Source organism: Fonsecaea multimorphosa (assembly GCF_000836435.1).
Source record: "Fonsecaea multimorphosa CBS 102226 unplaced genomic scaffold supercont1.1, whole genome shotgun sequence".
NCBI classification, from domain to species: Eukaryota; Fungi; Ascomycota; class Eurotiomycetes; order Chaetothyriales; family Herpotrichiellaceae; genus Fonsecaea; species Fonsecaea multimorphosa.
The window spans coordinates 1,923,029-1,941,764 of record NW_015971635.1 but is presented as its reverse complement, the minus strand read 5'-3'; the positions used below and the strand labels follow the sequence as shown (position 1 = coordinate 1,941,764).

Sequence of the window (18,736 nt, the reverse complement as noted above, 5' to 3'; positions counted from 1 at the left end):
AACACTGAATGCACTGTACCTTTTCCTTTTTTTTTTCTTTCTCGAGATGCCGCCCGAAGCTCCCATGAAAGATCACACAGAGTACATAGTTACTTACAGTACATATAACATCCCAGACCCCATCCAGCCTCCAGATTTTCCAGGTCCATGTCCAAACCCAAACCCCCTGAGATGGCGACGCGTATAGATACATCGAACAGTGCCACCACCATTGAGACGTACTCCGTATATTCGTACCATTTGCCGCAAGAAAAAAAAAATGGGGCACGATTAGATTGCACCTCTTCCAACGAGGAACATATACACCATGTTACATGTCGCATGTCAGACCTCCCATCCATCGTTCGCCCACTGGCTCGACCACTCCGTCGGCGCCTTCTTCTCCGTCATTGTTAGCCACGGCTTATGGCCGCCGTTGCCAAGGGCCTTCTTATACCCCATGTCCCACCTCTCCTCGACCTCCATCAGCATGGCGCGCTGCGGCTGCGCGTGCAGAGGCACAGGGACTTTTGGAACCTTCGGGCGTCTTCCTCGCGGAGATCCTGAAGTGCTAGGACCAGAACCAGAACTGGATCCGGTAGAGCCTTTCGTCGTCGTCGTTGTGGGCGCAGAAGCTTGTGCAGAGGAGGAAGCTTCGTTCTCTGCATCCCGGATGATTGCCTTCAATTCTTTGTCGTCGCTTGTGATCTGCGCCTTGATGTAAGTAATATCGCCCGAACTGTTCAGACTCGACATGACACTCTGTCTCGGCGTGTATGCATATTTATCCAGATCAATTGGTCCGTCTTTCGGCACGATGAATGGATCCAAAAACGCCTCTTCGCCCTTGTCGAGCAACTGGTTAATGTCTAGACTCTCGCCGTGGGGGATCTTTTCCGGGTGGCTGGGCGTCACGCAATCCATATCGACTTCTTTGCGGAGAACATGGTCAATGTCCACTGCTGAGAAGAAGGCGCAAGACTGTGGAAGGTCTTCGATGCCGATTTGTTGAGAGAACATAGCCCTTGTCCACAGATTACTGATTTGCAAGGCCAGAGCAGCTCGATACCTGTCCTCGTGTTTGACGAGGTATCTGATTTCGTCGTGCACGGTGATCGCAAGGCGAGCATCCAGGTTGAACCGCCGGAATAGGTAGTCCATGCTGACTATCAAAAGATGAAGGTAATCGACGCCAGACGACTGAATGGCCCAATTGATCCGAGAAGTCATGAACGAGCCTTGGTTGATGAATCTTCGCATTAGAGCTTCAGTAATCCCTGCTCCTAGCACCGGAGTGCGAGGACGCTCCTGCTCGGCAAATTCCTCGAGTTTGTTGAAGACAAATGATTCGGTACCTCCTCGCCAGAAGCTGCCACTCCCAAACATCTTGCGCCGTGTACGAGTTCCTTTCGTTTCCTTGTAGAGTTTCGACGCAATGTCATTTGTTTGCTGTTCCGACAGGGATGGGTTGAATTGCCGAAGCAGAGTCGCCGCGAATTTGAGCCCGGCGCCATAAATACGACCGTAGTTAAACACTTTGGCATCGTTGCGAGAAATTCCCAGAATCTTTGCCGTCTTGGAATGTAGATCTGTTCCAGCAGCCTTGGTTCCTTCCAAGGTCATGAAGCCAATGGCATTTCCGCCATGCAGCTGAAACTGGGCATCACCGACAACAGACGCAATCCATAATTCTTGGCTATCGACATCGGCACCGACAAAGCAGTATCCCGGCGGTGCTTTGATCATCGCCTTGAGTTCCGATCCCACTCTGTTTGCCTTGGCGTTCGAGGCAGTGAGCCACGTATTCTCCACGGCACGTCGAGTAATAGTACCCATGGGGATGATCTGAGGAAGAATGAACCCCTGATCAGACTTGCCGGCCAGGCTGGGATCGCGATCGGCTTCTCTGACAACCAACTGAGAAGTGATCCTATCTCGGGCCGAGATCCAGTATGAGCATGATGCATTCATCTCCAAAGCTTCCTTTGCCAGAGCGAATTTGGATGACAAAGTACCTAATTCAAAGTACTGTAAGTAGCCCTTTGCCAGTGGTGACGCACAACGCGCTGTTGGGCCATCTTTGTGGGGAAGCTTGAAGTATGTGTGCTGGAAATCCGACTGCAGCCTGGAATTCGTCTCTTCGGACATGTCACAGCTGACAACGTTGCTGTGCTCATATTTCCCAGTATCCTTGTTCGGGACACGAAAAGTCCAACCATGTTGGTCAGACCATACCAGAGGGTAGCCATCCCAAGACAGCTTCAACAACAGTGGAGCAATTCTTGTCCGGACTGTCAAGTTTATTGGGGACGTATTAGAGGTGAATAGATCTCGATACCAGTTAGGGGCGCCTGGCTTCTTTTGTCGTGCGACGGGAACGGGTTCTTCGCCTTTCTTCTTGGCCTTCTTGTATTTGATCTCTTGTCCTGACCAGTCCAGCTGATTCAGCCACGGATCGTTGTTGTAGATCTCTGGCTTATCTTTGACTTCTAAAGCCGCATCTGATAGCTGCAAAAGCCGCTGCTCGACATCCTTCAGTCTCTGGAGATATGTCTCCTCGGCTCGACGGATGTACTCGTCCCAGGAGTTGTCGACAGGCAGGATGACGGACGACAAATGCCGCAGTGCGGCAAAGCTCACAGGGTGTGGACAGGTTTGTAGAAAATTGGGGAAAACTTTCTGAAAGACTTTGTGTGTGATGGCCACATCGGCGGCGCAGTAGTCGAGCAGCTCTTCGATTCGCTGAAGGATGCCGTCTCGATCCAATTCACCAAAATAATCTCTTTGGCTCTTGTCGATCGTGATGCCTGTATGGAACTTGGCCACATCCCGCAACGAGTTGATGGAGCTTCTGCCCACCCAGAGTTCCTCCTCTTCTTCACTCAACATCTTACTCTCAAGCATCCTCTGAAGCTCGACCGAGTTATGGTCGCTCGACATTTTGTCCCGCAAATCCCTGTTCTTCTTGTGCTTCATCCAGGTTGGCCGCTGCCTAGAACACATACCATTGACAGCGACATGCAGCGACATCGTGTCGATGAAGAAGTTCCGCGACTGTTGCAGGTCGTACTCCTCCTTAACTCTCGCACGATCATATCCAATGTTATGTCCAACGACGATCCGCGGTTTTGTTGGGTCACCCAAGGGGATCAATTGTCTCGGATTTGTTGTTTCCCCCAGTAGCCAGGGTGATATCCATGCATACCAAGCCGTAGGACTGGCAGCAGTAGCCATGACCGCGAAGGGGGATTCTTTCCACATGGTTTCAACGTCGAAGGACAGCATCGTCTCGTCTGGCGAATCCACCTCTTCCGTCGTCATATCCTGGTTATACTTTGTCCACCCGCTTCGAATGACCCATTTGCGTGGTCTTTGAGGCGTGCTTGCTCGCACAAATGCCTTGCCGTATGACAAGTATGGCTCGGCTGCGTCGAGACCCAGCTTGGTGAAGTGCTCGTCTAAACTGCTGCCTATGACCGGGGGCACGTCCAACCCGATGGCGGGGGTATTGTCTTGATTTTTTCCCAGTAGATCATGCCGACGCAGATGGTCTTTGGACAATTCTACCAACTCTGGACGTGGTCGCGTGGCCCCAGAAGGGAAGACTTGAGGATGGAGGTAGTCGGACAATTGTTGTATACCGATCTCATTATACCTGGGACTCGCGACCTGCGCGAGTGACTTGCGATCGGTGGCAGAAGCATTGACAGAGGGGTCAACGCTGGAGGCATAATGTCGTCGTAGGATGGCGGCCGCTCTCGATGCAAATTGTGGGCGTAACCTGAACTTTTGCGAGGTTCTGATGTAGCCTCGCGCACACTGCGCGGGCGTAGGAGGCCACAGCATCTATGCGGCGGTTATTGCTTTACTGCTCGACACCATGACGGGGAGCTGGGTCGAAATTGGAATGCGAGAGTCTTGACATCGTAAATTCAGGAGGCGAACACGCGATGCGTAATGAAGAGGCTGCAATGCGGAGAGATAAGGTTTCTTATCCCCACGTGACGCGCTCCTTTTCGACGTCTCCACTTCAAGTTCAGTGCAGTGAGTGCATCCTCTTCACCTCCATGCTCTGGCGGAGATACAAACTACTTGACTTGAAGCTAAATAATGGCATTCAATGCCAAAAACCTAGAGTATAACAAGCAAGAGCCCGCTTTCCTCCGCAGGCTAAAAGGGGAAGTCGGCGGCGTTGATGGACGACACAATGTGCAGATCCCTCGGCCAAAGAAGGATAGGTTGAAGACAGGGGACGATGATGAGGACGAACCAATGATCCTGGATGAGCGAGGTGAGCGAGTAGAAAGGGCCGAGTTCGAGAGAATGGTGAAAGGAGAAGACGACGCGCAAAAATCCACGGAGGGGGAGGAAGCTGGTGGTACTGGGTCTCAAGTAGAAGGAAGCAAAGGTTCCGAGCCCCTTGAAAGACAGAAGGTGACAGAGATTGGCTCTGCCGCAAATGCAAAGAAGAGGAAGGTTGGCAAGGTCGTTGGAGGCGAAGACGAAGACGGTGAGGATGTCGAGGATCGAGCCCTGAAACAGAAAGACGGTTCTAAGGAGAAGGCCGAAAAGCCTCCTGCGGCTAAGGTCGGACCATCTGCACCAAAGAAGAAAGGAAAGAAGATCAAGTTGTCCTTTGACGATCCAGATGGATGAAAGGGAACACCACCAAACTATCCACCGTCAAAAAAGCCATTTTGACTGGTCATAACGAATGGGCCAGTCGACCAGAATCGTGCCTCAGACAAGACTGCAATCCAGAGATGACCTTTGGAAGGAATCCGCGTCCTTGCCTTGAGATGCAGAGCTTGTCCGGCTTGGAAAAGGACCAAAGGCCAAGCTCATGCTAGCAAAGAACAGAAATCTCCGAATGTCAGGAACTCCTTCGGCAAGCGACCTGGTTTGGTCCTTGGGCGCCCTTTGAGGAGACGAGATGCGCCGGATGAAGAACGACTCCCGTCTGAGTCAAAGGGCGTGATATGACCAATGCAACGGACATCATCAGACTGGGCATGGGACACACTCTCACACAGGGCCGAAAGGGAGGCAGAGAGCGCACAATCATGGATTACTGCTTACACCAAAATCGAAGGACACATCAGAGATACTATCTCATCCCATCTCCCTCATGATCCGCCCAATCTCCCTCCGAGCAAACTTCTCCCTCTCGGGCATGGGCATCTCTGACCCTGCCTCGCGGATCGCGACGACTCTCTCCATCAACACCTGCAGCTGCTCGACCTGGGTGTCTTCATCTTCTTGCTCCCTCTCGGAGCCTTCTTTGTTATTATCATCAGCGCTGTCATCGATGTCTTCCAGCATCGACATCTTCAACTCCATCATCTCGCGTTGGAGTTCATAATCAATCCCTAGCAGCCCCGTGCTGTCTCCAAGTATGTTCTTTGATGTAGTAGAAGAAAACAAGTCTCCAGTGTCGTCCACTTGATCATCGTCGACATCTGCAAAATTAAAATCTCCAAGCCCATCTTCCTCACCATCCGAGTGCGGCGATGCAGACCAATCCACCGCCTCGAGCGCTTCAATGACTCTTTTAATCCCTGTCTTTTCGCCGAACTCGTTTCTTTCGTCTTCTCCATGCCTGCTTATATCATGGGACCCCTCCTCGACGGCCTTGCCATCTTTTCCCTCCTCCCTTGCTGCCTCCTCGAGCTGATCATTCCACGCGACAAAATCCCAGCCTAATATGCCTCTTTCGGACAAACAAATCTCCTCCAAACCCTCCATCGTCTCGTTCAATCTGGCGTGGCTTACTGTCGACGCCGTAGCCGTAGACTGTACTACGACTAGAGAAGCAACATCCCGCCCGTAGCTTTCATCCTCGATCGCCTCGCGCAGTGCATGGACAGTCTCGACGAGCGAGACATACGACTCCAGGAGCGATGCATTCGTCGACGAGGCGAGAGGGAGAATGAGGATGACGCCACCAATGACAGCGCGGACCTCTGCCGCCTCGGACGAGAGCATTTGCTCTTTCCACTCCTCAAGCGTCACTGACGCGGACTCCGCGAGCGGCGCCTGCTTGCCCCCTTCCGAGTCGGGGCCATGGCTCGGATCCTTTCCAGCGGCGCTCTTCTTCTTTGTCGTTTCTACCGCTGCATCTCCGAAAGGCAATTCATCGCACCAAATACTCACGTCGGCACTGTAGTATTTCGTCCTCAACCTCAGCGGCGGGTGTGAGGTATACCCCGCAAACGAGGTGACTTCATCCGACGGCTTGGAGCCGGTGACTGCTTCGAGAAACGCGCGGAACGGCGGAGTCGTTGTTCTGTCAGGCGGTGATGGAGATAATATGAGGAGGCGGAAGGATGATGGCTTTGTTGTAGGTGGCGGGTTGGATGTCATCTCCCTTCCCTTCGCCTTCCGCACGGATAGGCTGGTGCTATTAGAGGTGTACCTCGCAATCGGTCAACCTCATGGGGAGTCCAAAGACAGTCTTGATGGTCAGAGATGAGGATGATTGAGTTACTGAACTACTACTAATGCTTAACAGTTCAAATGAGGTTTCATTCTTATTTGTATTCAGCCTTGGCAGCCCATGTTTTCAAATACATTCGTAAGCGAGGCTGCATCGCCTTCTATGCACTCACTCGTTCATTCGTACTCGGGCACCAGAAATCTTCCAGCCCGGCCGCAGTCTGTTTTTGTGTTGGACTCAGTTGGACAATCGTCCATAGATTTCCTGGAGAGCGGCCATATCTTCCAAAGCAAGCTCTCTCTCTCTCACACACAGAAAATTTTTATCTCCCTCGCTCTCTTCCAGCCGCTCTGGATCTGTGTCCCTTGGGTGCGGCGATTCTTTTGCTCTTTTAGGCGGTAGACAAGAATGCGAACTTCACGAAGAAACCTCTTCCCAATTCCCGTTCCCACATCATCCGATTTTGCATCTGTGCCCGCCTAGTTTCTCCTTCCAGCCCGTGCCCGGTTGACCGTAGCTCTCCCTCTTGCCAGACCAACACCGCGGCCTCTGGTCCCCCTAGATCTGAACATGGGCGCATTTCGAAGCATGTCGGGCACGATGAAGAAGCGCACGTGGCTGCCTCGGATGTAGACTTGATCAAGGTGCGACACTCGGCCGTCGCGTGCTGTGGCGGTGATGTCCTTGAGTTGGACATTCATATTATCTTCGGCTATTCATTTGGCAGATGTTAGCCTCAGCGGTTCAAGTGCAAAGGGGTGGTGGGCTTGAACTAGGGAAATCTCATGGAAAATGTAGACATGCGCACCTTCAAGCAGTTTCCCTCGGTACACTTGACCGGACGTGAGTTCCAAAGTCACCACATGGCCCTGCGTAGTACATTGACCATCAGCATTATCCAGATATACGCTATGGGTGTTCCAGCAATGCCCACCTGTGCCTCGTTGAGCAGCTTGATCGGAATGCCGATGGTGGATGTGAGTTTGCCCATGTTGGGCGCCCGCGAGTCACGGTATCTTGACGCAGAAGGGCGATGTAGTAAGGGATTGATGGGACGACACAGGCGACAACAGAACCAACACAATTGAGGCGGCCGCAAGTGGTTGTAGAAGCTGATTCAAGGCTGGTTTTGGTTTGATGGCGCACCGCAACCCACGAAAATGAAAGCGACATTTGACATTTTGACCTGCATGACTAAGTCCGACTTAACTCCGCATCAAAGCTGTTATATTCACTTCGCTTGCATCTGCTTGCCCATCCTCCGCATTGACTCAACTTGTTCCCAGGAGGAAGATCAATCGGGTCTCCTGACATGCCACTCTTTTCCAATGTGCCCGCGCTTCGCCTGACCCTAGCCTACGCTCTGAACGAGCCTTCGTGCCTGCTCCCGCACAGGACCATTCCAACTCTTCTCCCGCTCCCACTACCAATTGGCCATTGGCTTCCCTCTCTAAACGCCGCGGGCAAGAAACCTACCATTCGTGCCCTTGTCATAGACAAAGACAACACACTATGTCCTCCAGAGACGGTCAAATTACACCACGCATACCTAAACAAGATCGAAAAGATCAAGGGAAGCGACGAGTTCAGCCACAGTCCGCACAGCATCTTGATCGTCTCCAACACTGCAGGAAGCTCCTCTGCGCCGGAACATGAAGCCGAGGCCAAGCAGCTGGAAAAGGAGCTGGGCATTTCTGTGCTAAGACAACACCCCGACCGCAAGAAGCCATTCTGCGGACCGGATATTTTGCAGTATTTCAGAGATCATGGCGTTACCGAGGATCCCAAGGAGATCGTAGTTGTGGGGGACCGGTTAGCCACTGATGTTCTGCTCGCCCGTGAGATGGGTAGCTGGAGCATTTGGACCCGAGACGGATGGCGCAACCCCGAAACGCCTGGGCGAGATTACAGAGGCTTCTTCAGTAGGATCGAGGGCCGCTTCGAACGATTGATGCGAGGTGGCCTGGGAAGGGTAGCTCCACTACCAAAGACTATATCACCATCCTGACGGAAGACAAAAGCGTCTTGAAACAAATTCGATGCGAGGTCAACAGGGTATCTCTAGCTAGCCATGACTGGGGGTCTCAACGCCTCACTGGCCGGTGGTATGCCTCCAATGTGAGCGGATATACCATCGCTCTCAACGCTTCCCCAACTGATCTCCATCGACCGAGCTTCCTGAAGTGACAGTCGGCGTCACATTCACGGAAGAAACATATGGCGCAAGAGACTTGATGTCGCCCGAAGCCGCAGAAATCGCCGCTGGCAACTCGGACACATTCGTGGGGATAATACCAAGCTGAGTGGTACTCGTAGACGCCGGACTGGCGAAGGGCATCGAATACGTCCTGGGCGTCAAGTCCCTCTTGAGCAAGATACTGTTGTCGGAGGTGACCCTCCTGCTCACGATCTCAGCCACGGCGTCCTTGAGCGAGAACCTGTTCTCCTTGACTCTCACTTCCATCCTTCCGGCAAAGGGGACCCTCGTCCAATTGACCTTGTCCTCCACCACTGGCAACTCCCCATCACTTCCGTTCTGGGTGGTGGCGAACATCATAAACCTCACCCCCTCGAAGAACACCGTATGACTCGAGCTGGAATTGACAATACACGTCGCGCGTTTCAAATCGATCTGGTGCCTTGAACACCTCGCCCGGGAGCTGATAATCGTCTCAATAGCTTCCTCCCGCCCAATATTCCGCTCCGACTCGTTCTCATTGTCCACAAAATCTCGCGCAAAAAGACTGTTGAGGTTGGCGCGGCTGGGGTTGGCGTCGTCGTACTCGATAAACAGCCTCTTGAGGCATTGCAGGCCTTGGGGCGATTTGGTGGTGATGGCGTGGTACGAGGCCGTGTGGTCGTGGAGATGGACCTTGCTCATCCTGAGGCTGTTTCGCTTCGCTCAAAAGTATATTTTTTGAAATCGAAACTGCACTGTTTTACCTGTCGCGCCAAAAGGGTGCTCTTGTTCTTGTTGCTGAACAAGGACGATTCGTACTATGTATCTCTGTTCTTGTATTGTCGGAGGACCGAGCACAGCCCACAGCCCGAACGTTTGAAGATATTTCTTATGTCCGTCCCCTACTCACACGAGCGCTCTACAGTAATACCGAGTACGCGTCCCTCCCTAGGTACGAGCGTCGAATATACGAGTTAACGACGAGCCCGGGGGGTTCCCGTTTCAAGGCCCATCCATCCACTTCCCCTTTCCCCCCTGGTTCATTTCAATCTTAATAGTTATTGCCCATTCTCCACACGCGCTTCAGCCCCCCAGCCACCTGCCAGAGTTGCACGAAAGTTCCCTTCAAGTTTTCATCCAGCTGAAAATAACGATTACCTACCTAGGTAGGCATTACTCCCCGTTGGCGCCGTATTATTATTGCTGCGTACTTCGTCGTCGTGAGTTCGTGTCTCGTGTCTCGTTCTGGCGAGTCGCGAGTCGCGACCTTAGCGAGGCATTTCTGGCCTCTGTATTCGGTAAGTGTTCCAGATGCTTTCCTAACGGCCAACGGCCAACGGGCCTGTCATTGTATCCGTAAATTTACACTTTCGGTCTCCGGATCTTCCTCTTGGTACTAGTCCCTCACACCATTCTCCATCTTCAGCCTCAGCGTCAACATCTTGTACGAGGTATACTCGTTAGTATAACAAACCAGTCAAAAACACAGGAATGAGAAAACCCTGGTTAAACATTTGGCTTCATATTCGTTTTCATCATCACCATCATGTTCATTCATTGCCAATCGTCATGTAAAAGAGAATCCCGTTTGCTCGCTCGATCCCTGAGGTGGCCCAACCCCAGCGCCATGCATGAAAACACATTCAACAAAAAATCATGGTGGCCGACGATGCGGATTTGCATCGGCCTTAACCCATGCCCACGCTTGCTTCCTGCGTACCCTGTATCCTTCATCCAGCCCACCTAAATGTCCAGATTAACCCATTAAACCCCTTCTTCGGAATCAGTCGTTCTCCCCACAACAACGAAACAACCTGCTGACATTTATCGGCCGTCTCGAAGAAAGCACCTCTGGCAGCACCGGGCCTCAGCTGCTGCGCCAATTCTTGCACCAAGTCACTCAAGGCGTGCCACTTTTTATCGCCCGTCTTGTTTTTCTGCTTCATCCCCTGCAACTCGGCAGCACCATTGCTATGGATGCGGCGAATGCTCCAAACCGCGTTGGGGATGTCATTCCTCTCAGCAAAGAGCCGCAAAAGCATAATGTCTAGACGAATGTTCCATTCCGGCACAGGCGACGCACATGGCAGACGTAACGCAAGCAGGCCGCTTGTAAGCGCGAGGTCGGCGGCTAGTTGCGGCTCTAGACGCGTCGTTCTAGGAATGAAATATGTCGGATGCGGTGCCAAGGCTGTCGTTGTTAGCTGTGTTGGGTCGGATTGCTGGCCTGCAGAGACGTCGTCAGGCTTCTTGCCGCTTTCCTCACTGATGCTCGTTCGCGTCTCGGAACTTGATGCGACAGACTGGGTGTCTTCGTGGACAGCTGATGCGGAGTCATCCGAAGATTGGCCATCTTCTTCCTTTGGGATTTCGATAGCCTGACAGGCGTCACAGCGTTTTGGCTCAGCGGCAGCCGCTCCTTTCGCCTGTAAATTCTGCAGTCTTTTGGTGATAAGCCGGGCTAAAGCGCCGCTGCGAAGCTCGCACAGTCTGTATGCACTGACTGCAATTAGCTTGCACACACGATTAATGCCGTCCTTGCTCTTCGAGGACACATCCACTAGTTTGCTTGTTCGAGTTCGCACAATACTGGATGCCTCGTAGCACACGCGCTCAAACAGCAGCTCGCCACTGACAAAATTTCCTTGATCGACGCAAATCTCACCTTGAAGCAGGACCTGCTCAAGATAAGCACAGATGGCTTTGTAAGTGTGAAGATTGGGTTCGTTTTTGCTTGCGAGAACATGTTTTGCAAGCTCGTCACGAAGAGATGTGACTCGGCTGTTGCACGTGTCAGAGTTTACCTGTGCCTTGCCCACTGATGCGGTTTCTGGAGCCGGACTATGAAAGGTGATCGAGTTGATGTGTGTGTGCAGCCATGGCAGAACAGCAAACTTTACAAAACTGTCAGTTCGGTTGCCATAACGATATCGTGGCTCTGCTGATAGTGAAAGATTGTATCCCATGCCTCGCGCAAAGGGACATTTGACCATGATCCATAGAGCGTGCATAAAGTCCGCCGAGTCCTTGTAGCTGCAGATATAGAAGGGAGCATCCGACTTGGTATTGCCACCACTGAAAAGCATAACAGGGTCAAATCTGGACTGAAAAGATTGCGATGCATCATATGGCGCACTGACTAGCCTGGACGATGGGAAAGGGCCGAAGACTGGGATGCCGTAGTTTTTCAACTTCGCACCGAGCCCTCGGATGCCCGACTGAAGACCAACCACCTTGTTCTCCATGTACAACACCGTCTTGGCCTCCAAGTAAAGTTGTCTGCATGTTTTCAGAATGGCGGGGTGTAAGTGGCAGCTGTTTATGACTGGCGGACTTCCATTGATCTCTTGATTTCCCTTGTGCTTGAAAGGTGCGGCTTCGAGAATACGCCTTGGATTCAGGTAGAGCAATTCGGAGATGCTATTTGGCGGCGGGCGGCGAGTGTGAGCCTTGCGGTTGCGATCTATGCGGAGGAGGTAGCGGAGGATCTTGAGGCGAAGCTCAACGGGCAGACGAAGCAGCGGCGAGGGGTGTGAGGGTTCTTTGGAAATGGCATCATGTTCTTCCTCTTCGTCTCCATCACAGTCAAAAATCAAACGGAGGGTAAGGACCTCCCTCGAAGGTAAAGGCATCTTCTGCGCATTGCGCGTCCCCAGTCGGACGGTAAGGCTACGCAGACATAGGGTAGATTTCGTGCAAGGGTCGGGGTGACGGGGTCGATCTGGGCGAGTCGAGCGTTACAGGTGTGGACCTCGCATAGCGTAGATACCCAGGGTAGTTGTTGTCAGCGGCCCGTGGACCCGGTGGTGTGATTATACGAGGTCACAGTAGCCTGGACTCGAGAGAAGGATGAATGCCTCGAGCTTGAGAGAAAGCGGGGATCATGTCTGGGGATGAGGTGGAGAGGGTGAAGAATGTCAATGCAGGTTGAAACACAGCAAGTGAAAAGAATTGATGAGCTAAAGATCTAGCCAGATATCGTTACTAGATGGGAATCTTCAACGGAGGAAATTTTCAACAATAGGGAAAGAATGATGCATTGCAAGTAGTGAGAATGGGATTCGGAGAAAAGCAAAGAGTGTCACGCAGCCGCAGAAATGCTATTGTGACAGCGAGTTCAGCGAAGCGAATAAGTCATCGCCGTGGTGCCGCAGGAGTCACTCGCCTTAATAAGCATTTTCCCGTGCCACGTGATGGTGGGCAGCCAAAAAGGGATCTGAACGGCAGTGCATGGTTGAGAATTCCCGTTGAGAAGCCACTTGCCATCTCTCTGTATTGGTTTCATAGCATGTCACAGTATCTTCATGTTCTTGCTATGGGATGCACTCCTCATTCTGTAGTTCAGAAGCGCTAAAGCAATGTGAGCTTGCCTGGCCAACTTGCTATCACCCCGGGTCCGACTATTCATGCACACGTTAGAATCAGGCCGCAGGCCGCAGGCCGCAAACCGCAAACCGTAAACGGGAAACCATAAACTTTGAGAATACAGCTTGGTCCTTTCAGCTGGTGTCCATATTGTCACCACTGCCCTTCCTCTTCTCCTTTATCGACTTGACAAATTCGTCGATCGCCATGGGCCAAGCGCCATCTTCCTTCCACCAACTCAGAGACTCCCCATCAGGCTCTTTAGTCTTCATGACCAATTCGCAAACCATGTTCCACAGATCCTTAGTCACTGGTCTCTTGCTTTCAGACTCGTAGAACTCACACCACAGGTCCAGCCACTGGGTCGAAGGACTATTCCACTCGATCCCACCTTTGCCCTGTCGAAAGAACATGTTCCAGAAGTCGATGGCAGAGTCCATGGGCACACTCCGTTGACCTTCGGGTTTGGCGAGCTTGAATGCATTGCGGTAGACTTGTTTAAAATATAGCGGGTTGTTCGCCAGTTTCTTGCGGATCACATCGACATATTGTGCCTGCCGCGCTGCTGTATCGTATGCTTTCTCGATCGTGCAAACGCTTCGCCACCCGGAAACGAAAGACTCGCGCTCGAACTCGCCGATGGAGGGACACTGTAACAGTTCACAGATGCCCAGGTGAGCGACTTCGTCCAGTTCCACTCCGAGATCGGTCAAATACTTCTGAGCCCCCTCGATACCGATCGTGTCTGGGGACTCCGTGGGATTGTCTAGGGTGAAGTCAGTGGTTGGTTTTCACTTCCACACTTGGCTACCACCATACCACGATAATGGTCAAAGAGCTTGTTGAGGTTGTTCTGAAATGGAGGAACAGCGTTGTTTCCAGAGCCACTCTGGTAGAACCTGCAACGGAGTTTGTGTCAGTCACCCTTGATCGGTAACCAGTAATGCACAGACCCTGCTGCCTTGGGACGAGTTGCTTTGCCACCACTTCTCCTCCCTCTCGATGGCTTCGTCATGACTGGTGTAACAGTTGTCGACGTCGGTTTTACAAGGTCTTCCTGAGCCGCAGAAGAGGTAGCCTTGACCTTTTTGTCTTTGGGTGACTTCAAGGCCAGTGACGCAGGCGAGTCGGCGGACTTGCGTTTGGGTGGCATAGTGATAAACCGATGGATGCACAATACGCAGATGTCAAGGAGGAATAGGAACACCCGTCAACTGGAGTAGATAATGCGCTCTCTGGAAGGAGGACTGAAGGAGCTGGCAAGCTGAAGTGACCAACTGGACGCAGTGGACGCAGTGGTTGAAGGTTTAAATGATGCAACAGTCTTGGCAGGCACGAGCGCTGCCTTCACCGCAGGCAGGTGCAGGTTGAGGTGCGTGTCGGCCATCTGTGAAAGAGGTTCGGCCTCAAGAGACACAGCGCCAACAAGGCTTGAGCAGTTTTTTCATTCTGCTTGCCGTGGCCTTTGCGCAGCGTGCAATCAATTCCTTGCCAACCTGAGACTCGACAAATGGCCGTCCAGACTTGAAGCAATCCCAAGTTCCGCAACCCAGTATGTGTCTCTCAGTCCGGCATGATAAAAGAGAAATTGGCTCACTTACGAATCAAGCGCTCTTTCCACGTTCCAGTCGTGAGCTTTAAGAAACTGCCGCCATGCCCTCAGTCAGTGGCCTCCCAGAATCTCCTGTTCACATACCCTCCCAGCTATACTCTCCTTCGCTTGGGTGAAGCTGGTGAATTGGGCTATTGATGATCTTTGCGATGCAGTATAAGTTGGCATTTTCGTTAAGACCTGGCATTCCAGGCCTCCAGGCAGACTAAAAAAGATCAGGAAATGGCGGGTGATGCGGATAATGGACAGCCTTGCGGATGAAGATGGGAGATACTGGTGGCACGAGTTTTGTCGAGGTTCGGGTTTTGCGGGCTAAAAGAATAGAAGGCTGGTGTTGGGCGTATGTGACACAATTGTATGATTGTCTGCGTGACAATGAGATGATGTCTTTGGCGACCACGTTTGGCGCCGTGACTCTCAAAGAGGGCGACAAGCAAGAACGTCGATGGGGGTATAGACGGCAGGTCAAGCGAGGACCAAAGTCTCATCTAATCTAATCAATTCTACAGGGTCTGGCATCATCTTGTAACTGCGGAGGGGGTGAGGGGGAAAGTTGTGGCAGGGACGGAATAACATGCAGTGGGAATATGAACGTCTCAGAAGTTGTATATTTGTGACATGCCTGGACAGTGCACAAGGACGAGAGCTTGTATTGTGTCATAGCCACACACCAAGTCTCACTTACGCTTCTTTCTTCAATTGGACTGGAAGCAGCGCTTGACAGTGACAAGGCTGTGCTGGAATCATAGACCAATCGGTTGTTTCTGTGTGGCGTCGTGGTTGATGAATCTTGCCTTTGAAAGGACTCGGATGTGGCGTTACTGCTGCCGTAGGAGACTCGGGGAGTTATGTAAACTGGGGACCTAGCACGCCTACCAAGGCTCTACTTACCTAGGTAGGTACCTAGGTAGTAGGTACAGGTGCCTGGCGAACCATGTCGTAGGCCCCCCACCAGTGAGTTGCAGCCCCTGTAGCACAGCCCTGTCACTAAACTGTAGGCTAAACCCCTCCCTATCACTCACCTCATTGTTTGTTTGGTGAGGGACGAAAGGTGAACATCAGCAGCTCAAAAAGACCAAGCTGTACTGCTCAGGATCTTGGTCTTCCTTTAAAAAGAGATTTCCAACGTCCATCTCAAACTCCCTCCTCTCATCTCTGCTCTTCTCATCTTTTCATTCCCAACAGACAGCATCTCAATCATGGGTGTAAGTTCCATCTTCCCGTCACCTTCGAAGCACTTTACGCCCTCGACTGGCCCCGCACCAATACCAATGCTGTCCTCAAACCAGTTCATGCCCAAATCACCCTGTTCGCTCCTTGCCTCGCACATGGCTTTGGTTCTGCAATCGAACCAGATTTGTCCTGACTGATGACGCGTATAGCTGGCTTCTAAACTCGCCGCAGCACAGGCTGCCTATCCTGGTGGCCCTCCCGCTCCTGGTGGTGGTGGTCCTCCTCCTTCTGGCGGTGCTCCTGGTGGTGGATACGTGAGTCAACCTTCACCTTTGGTGAGAGCTAGCAGAGACTGACTTCCACGATTGTTGTCTAGCCCGGCCAGCAGCAATATCAAGCATATCAAGGTGGCCCTCCGGGTTCTGCTCCTGGTGCTGGAGCTCCCCGACCTGGTCAACCGGTAAGCGTGTTCCCGGTCGTTCCCAGCAAATTCTGTTTCCCAATTCCACCCCAATTCACTTTCTGGGTTGCGTCATCCCGTGCTTGTGTCCGCAAGACCGCAAACGACTTTATCCTTCTTCAACTTCTTATATCTACCTTGACACCTGCCGTCGCCAACCTCAAAGTATCCTATCGCAAAACATGAGCAAGTTCTCTCGCATCTCGCAGCAGCAGAACCAGCCGGGAGGTGCATATCCTGGTGCATCAACCCCGCAGCCACCATACCCCTCCCAACCGCCATATCCTCAGCAGCAGCAACAGCCACAACCTCCTCCATCGCCATACAATCAGCCTCCGGTTCCTCCTAGACCCAATGCATCTCCCCAACCCTACCAGCCTCCGCAGTGGCAAGCGCCTCAACAGCAACAGTCGCCGTACGGTCAACAGCTAGGACCGCCGCAGCAACAGGGAGGATATCAATCACCACAGCCAGCATATCAATCGTACCAGTCGCAGTACCAACAACCACCGAACCAATATGGTCAACAGCAGTACCAACAGCAACAGCCAGCTGGCGGATATGGATATGTTCGTCGCAGCGCCTTACGTTCTTACCTCATGCTTACACAACCGTGACTTTTCGAAGTGCGAGGCTAACATTTCTTGCTTCTAGGGTCAACAACCTCCCTACCCTGGCGGACCCGCCGTCGGTGGCCCTCCTCAGCAACAGTATGGCGGCGGTCCTCCTCAGCAGCAGTACGGCGGTGGCCCCCCTGGCGGCGCCCCTCCAGCTCCGGTCGGGAACGTAGGCGCATACAAGCAAGTTCTTCAAGCTACTATTCAAGAGAAGGGCCTCCAAAACTTCTACCCACCTGGGCATCCCATGCTCGACCAGATCGCTAACCGCGCCGCTCAACAAGTCGCTCAGTTGGCTGCAGCGTGGCGGATCTCTCCTGAAATAGCCTCTGATATTGTCAAGTTGGCACTCTACGATGTCATCCTGTACATTGATGACAGCGGTTCCATGCAGTTCGAAGAAAACGGAGAGCGCATTGATGACCTCAAATTGATCTTGTCGCGCGTCGCATATGCTACCAGCCTTTTCGACGACGATGGAATTCAAGTCCGCTTCATGAATTCACCTGACCAGGGCAATAACATTCGCAATGAGCAGCAGGTGAATGAGATGATTGCACGGACCCGCTTCTCTGGCCTCACTCCCATGGGTCGCGAATTGCAGAACAAGATCCTTGGGCCTCTTGTTCTAGAGAATGCCAGGCGTGGCAATTTGCGCAAGCCCGTTTTGGTCATCACCATCACCGATGGTCAACCTACGGGTGAAAGCTCGTCGGATGTGGCAAAGATCATTATGGCAGCGTCGAGCGAGTTGGCCCGCAACCCGCGCTACGGCAAGGGAGCTCTGGCATTCCAGTTTGCACAAGTGGGCAATGACCTGAAGGCGAGAGAGTTTCTGAGCAAACTCGACGAAGAACCCACGATTGGTGATATCATTGATTGCACATCCAGTACGTCTTTTCTTCAGGGGCCGAAGCGCACCTGCAGCTCGTTTGGTGTCATTTTTGCTGACGAGTCGACCTACAGACTACGAAGTTGAGGCTGACGAGATGTCTCGTGCTAATCCACCCGTCCAGCTATCCCCCGAACTCTGGCTCATCAAGCTCCTTCTTGGTGCTATCGACTCGAGCTACGACACCAAAGACGAGAAATCCGGTGCAAGACCTCCACAAGGTGGTCCTGGTGGCTATGGTGCTCCTCCCCCGGGACAATACGGTGGTGCTCCAGGTGGTGGGTATGGACAACCTCAGGGCGGTTATGGTGGTCCTCCTGGTCAAGGCGGCTATCCCCCACAGCAGGGCGGTTACGGCCAACCTCAAGGTGGCTATGGACAACAACCGCAGGGCCAGTATGGAAGACCTCCTCAAGGTGGACCACAGGGAGGATATCCGCCTCAGCAGGGTGGCTACGGTGCACCTCCACCACCACGCTACTAGGCAGGACCATGGAATGCTCCGGAGATTGATGTCAAGACGCGCCAGCAAACACCAGGGGACTGTGATTGTCTCGCGGGTTGTGTCCAGTGCATCCACCGAGCCAATCCCTGGGCGTAACAGGGACATACGCTTGCCTAAAGCCAGTTCATTCTTTTGAAGACGTTCGAACTGGGACTTTCACGGGGCTCTTGCCACATCAAATTCGAAAGGGGGGCAAAAGGTAAATGGAGAGATGGTCCGGCCCGAAGAACGACGGAGAGTTGTCATTGTGGGCGTGACCGGAGCTGCCATACCACGGAAATTCAGAGATACACACACAGAGTACTAGCTTCTTAGGTAGCAATGCAAGCACATCCGTTCAAAGAAAACATCTTATGGCGGCCTCACGGAGATGGGGATGGGGAGAAAGAAGCAGTAGGATACCACGATACCGTATATTCTGTTTCGTCTTTCCGCCAAGCGTGATGGGGTTGTAGTTGTTCTGCAGGAGTTGGAGTATCTCGGTCAGAACGAAGGGGCCAGTAAAGATAGTTGACTTC

At 52.5% G+C, this 18,736-nt stretch overlaps 9 protein-coding genes across 9 annotated transcripts; 3 read left to right on the top strand and 6 right to left on the bottom strand.

The window, feature by feature from the left end:
* Nucleotides 1–324: 324 nt before the first annotated feature.
* Nucleotides 325–3,825, bottom strand: Z520_00723 (uncharacterized protein; the record flags this gene model as incomplete). The annotated part of the gene is made up of 1 exon (XM_016771243.1): nt 325–3,825. The coding sequence occupies one exon, from the start codon at nt 3,823–3,825 to the stop codon at nt 325–327; it is 3,501 nt and encodes a 1,166-aa protein (XP_016638153.1).
* A 264-nt stretch (nt 3,826–4,089) lies between these two features.
* On the top strand, nt 4,090–4,635 carry Z520_00722 (uncharacterized protein; the record flags this gene model as incomplete). Its single annotated transcript, XM_016771242.1, has 1 exon — nt 4,090–4,635. One exon carries the CDS (start codon nt 4,090–4,092, stop codon nt 4,633–4,635), a length of 546 nt encoding a protein of 181 aa, XP_016638152.1.
* A 456-nt stretch (nt 4,636–5,091) lies between these two features.
* Z520_00721 (uncharacterized protein) lies at nt 5,092–6,342 on the bottom strand (the record flags this gene model as incomplete). Its single annotated transcript, XM_016771241.1, has 1 exon — nt 5,092–6,342. The coding sequence occupies one exon, from the start codon at nt 6,340–6,342 to the stop codon at nt 5,092–5,094; it is 1,251 nt and encodes a 416-aa protein (XP_016638151.1).
* A 552-nt stretch (nt 6,343–6,894) lies between these two features.
* On the bottom strand, nt 6,895–7,406 carry Z520_00720 (small nuclear ribonucleoprotein Sm D3; the record flags this gene model as incomplete). Its single annotated transcript, XM_016771240.1, has 3 exons — nt 6,895–7,127; nt 7,224–7,284; nt 7,350–7,406. 3 exons carry the CDS (start codon nt 7,404–7,406, stop codon nt 6,895–6,897), a joined length of 351 nt encoding a protein of 116 aa, XP_016638150.1.
* A 321-nt stretch (nt 7,407–7,727) lies between these two features.
* Nucleotides 7,728–8,423, top strand: Z520_00719 (uncharacterized protein; the record flags this gene model as incomplete). Its single annotated transcript, XM_016771239.1, has 1 exon — nt 7,728–8,423. The coding sequence occupies one exon, from the start codon at nt 7,728–7,730 to the stop codon at nt 8,421–8,423; it is 696 nt and encodes a 231-aa protein (XP_016638149.1).
* Nucleotides 8,424–8,555: 132 nt separating this feature from the next.
* Z520_00718 (uncharacterized protein) lies at nt 8,556–9,296 on the bottom strand (the record flags this gene model as incomplete). Its single annotated transcript, XM_016771238.1, has 1 exon — nt 8,556–9,296. The coding sequence occupies one exon, from the start codon at nt 9,294–9,296 to the stop codon at nt 8,556–8,558; it is 741 nt and encodes a 246-aa protein (XP_016638148.1).
* A 1,028-nt stretch (nt 9,297–10,324) lies between these two features.
* On the bottom strand, nt 10,325–12,226 carry Z520_00717 (uncharacterized protein; the record flags this gene model as incomplete). Its single annotated transcript, XM_016771237.1, has 1 exon — nt 10,325–12,226. One exon carries the CDS (start codon nt 12,224–12,226, stop codon nt 10,325–10,327), a length of 1,902 nt encoding a protein of 633 aa, XP_016638147.1.
* An 867-nt stretch (nt 12,227–13,093) lies between these two features.
* On the bottom strand, nt 13,094–14,112 carry Z520_00716 (uncharacterized protein; the record flags this gene model as incomplete). Its single annotated transcript, XM_016771236.1, has 3 exons — nt 13,094–13,725; nt 13,779–13,858; nt 13,913–14,112. The coding sequence occupies 3 exons, from the start codon at nt 14,110–14,112 to the stop codon at nt 13,094–13,096; spliced, it is 912 nt and encodes a 303-aa protein (XP_016638146.1).
* A 2,274-nt stretch (nt 14,113–16,386) lies between these two features.
* Z520_00715 (uncharacterized protein) lies at nt 16,387–18,197 on the top strand (the record flags this gene model as incomplete). Its single annotated transcript, XM_016771235.1, has 3 exons — nt 16,387–16,773; nt 16,859–17,711; nt 17,788–18,197. The coding sequence occupies 3 exons, from the start codon at nt 16,387–16,389 to the stop codon at nt 18,195–18,197; spliced, it is 1,650 nt and encodes a 549-aa protein (XP_016638145.1).
* Between the last annotated feature and the right edge of the window lie 539 nt (nt 18,198–18,736).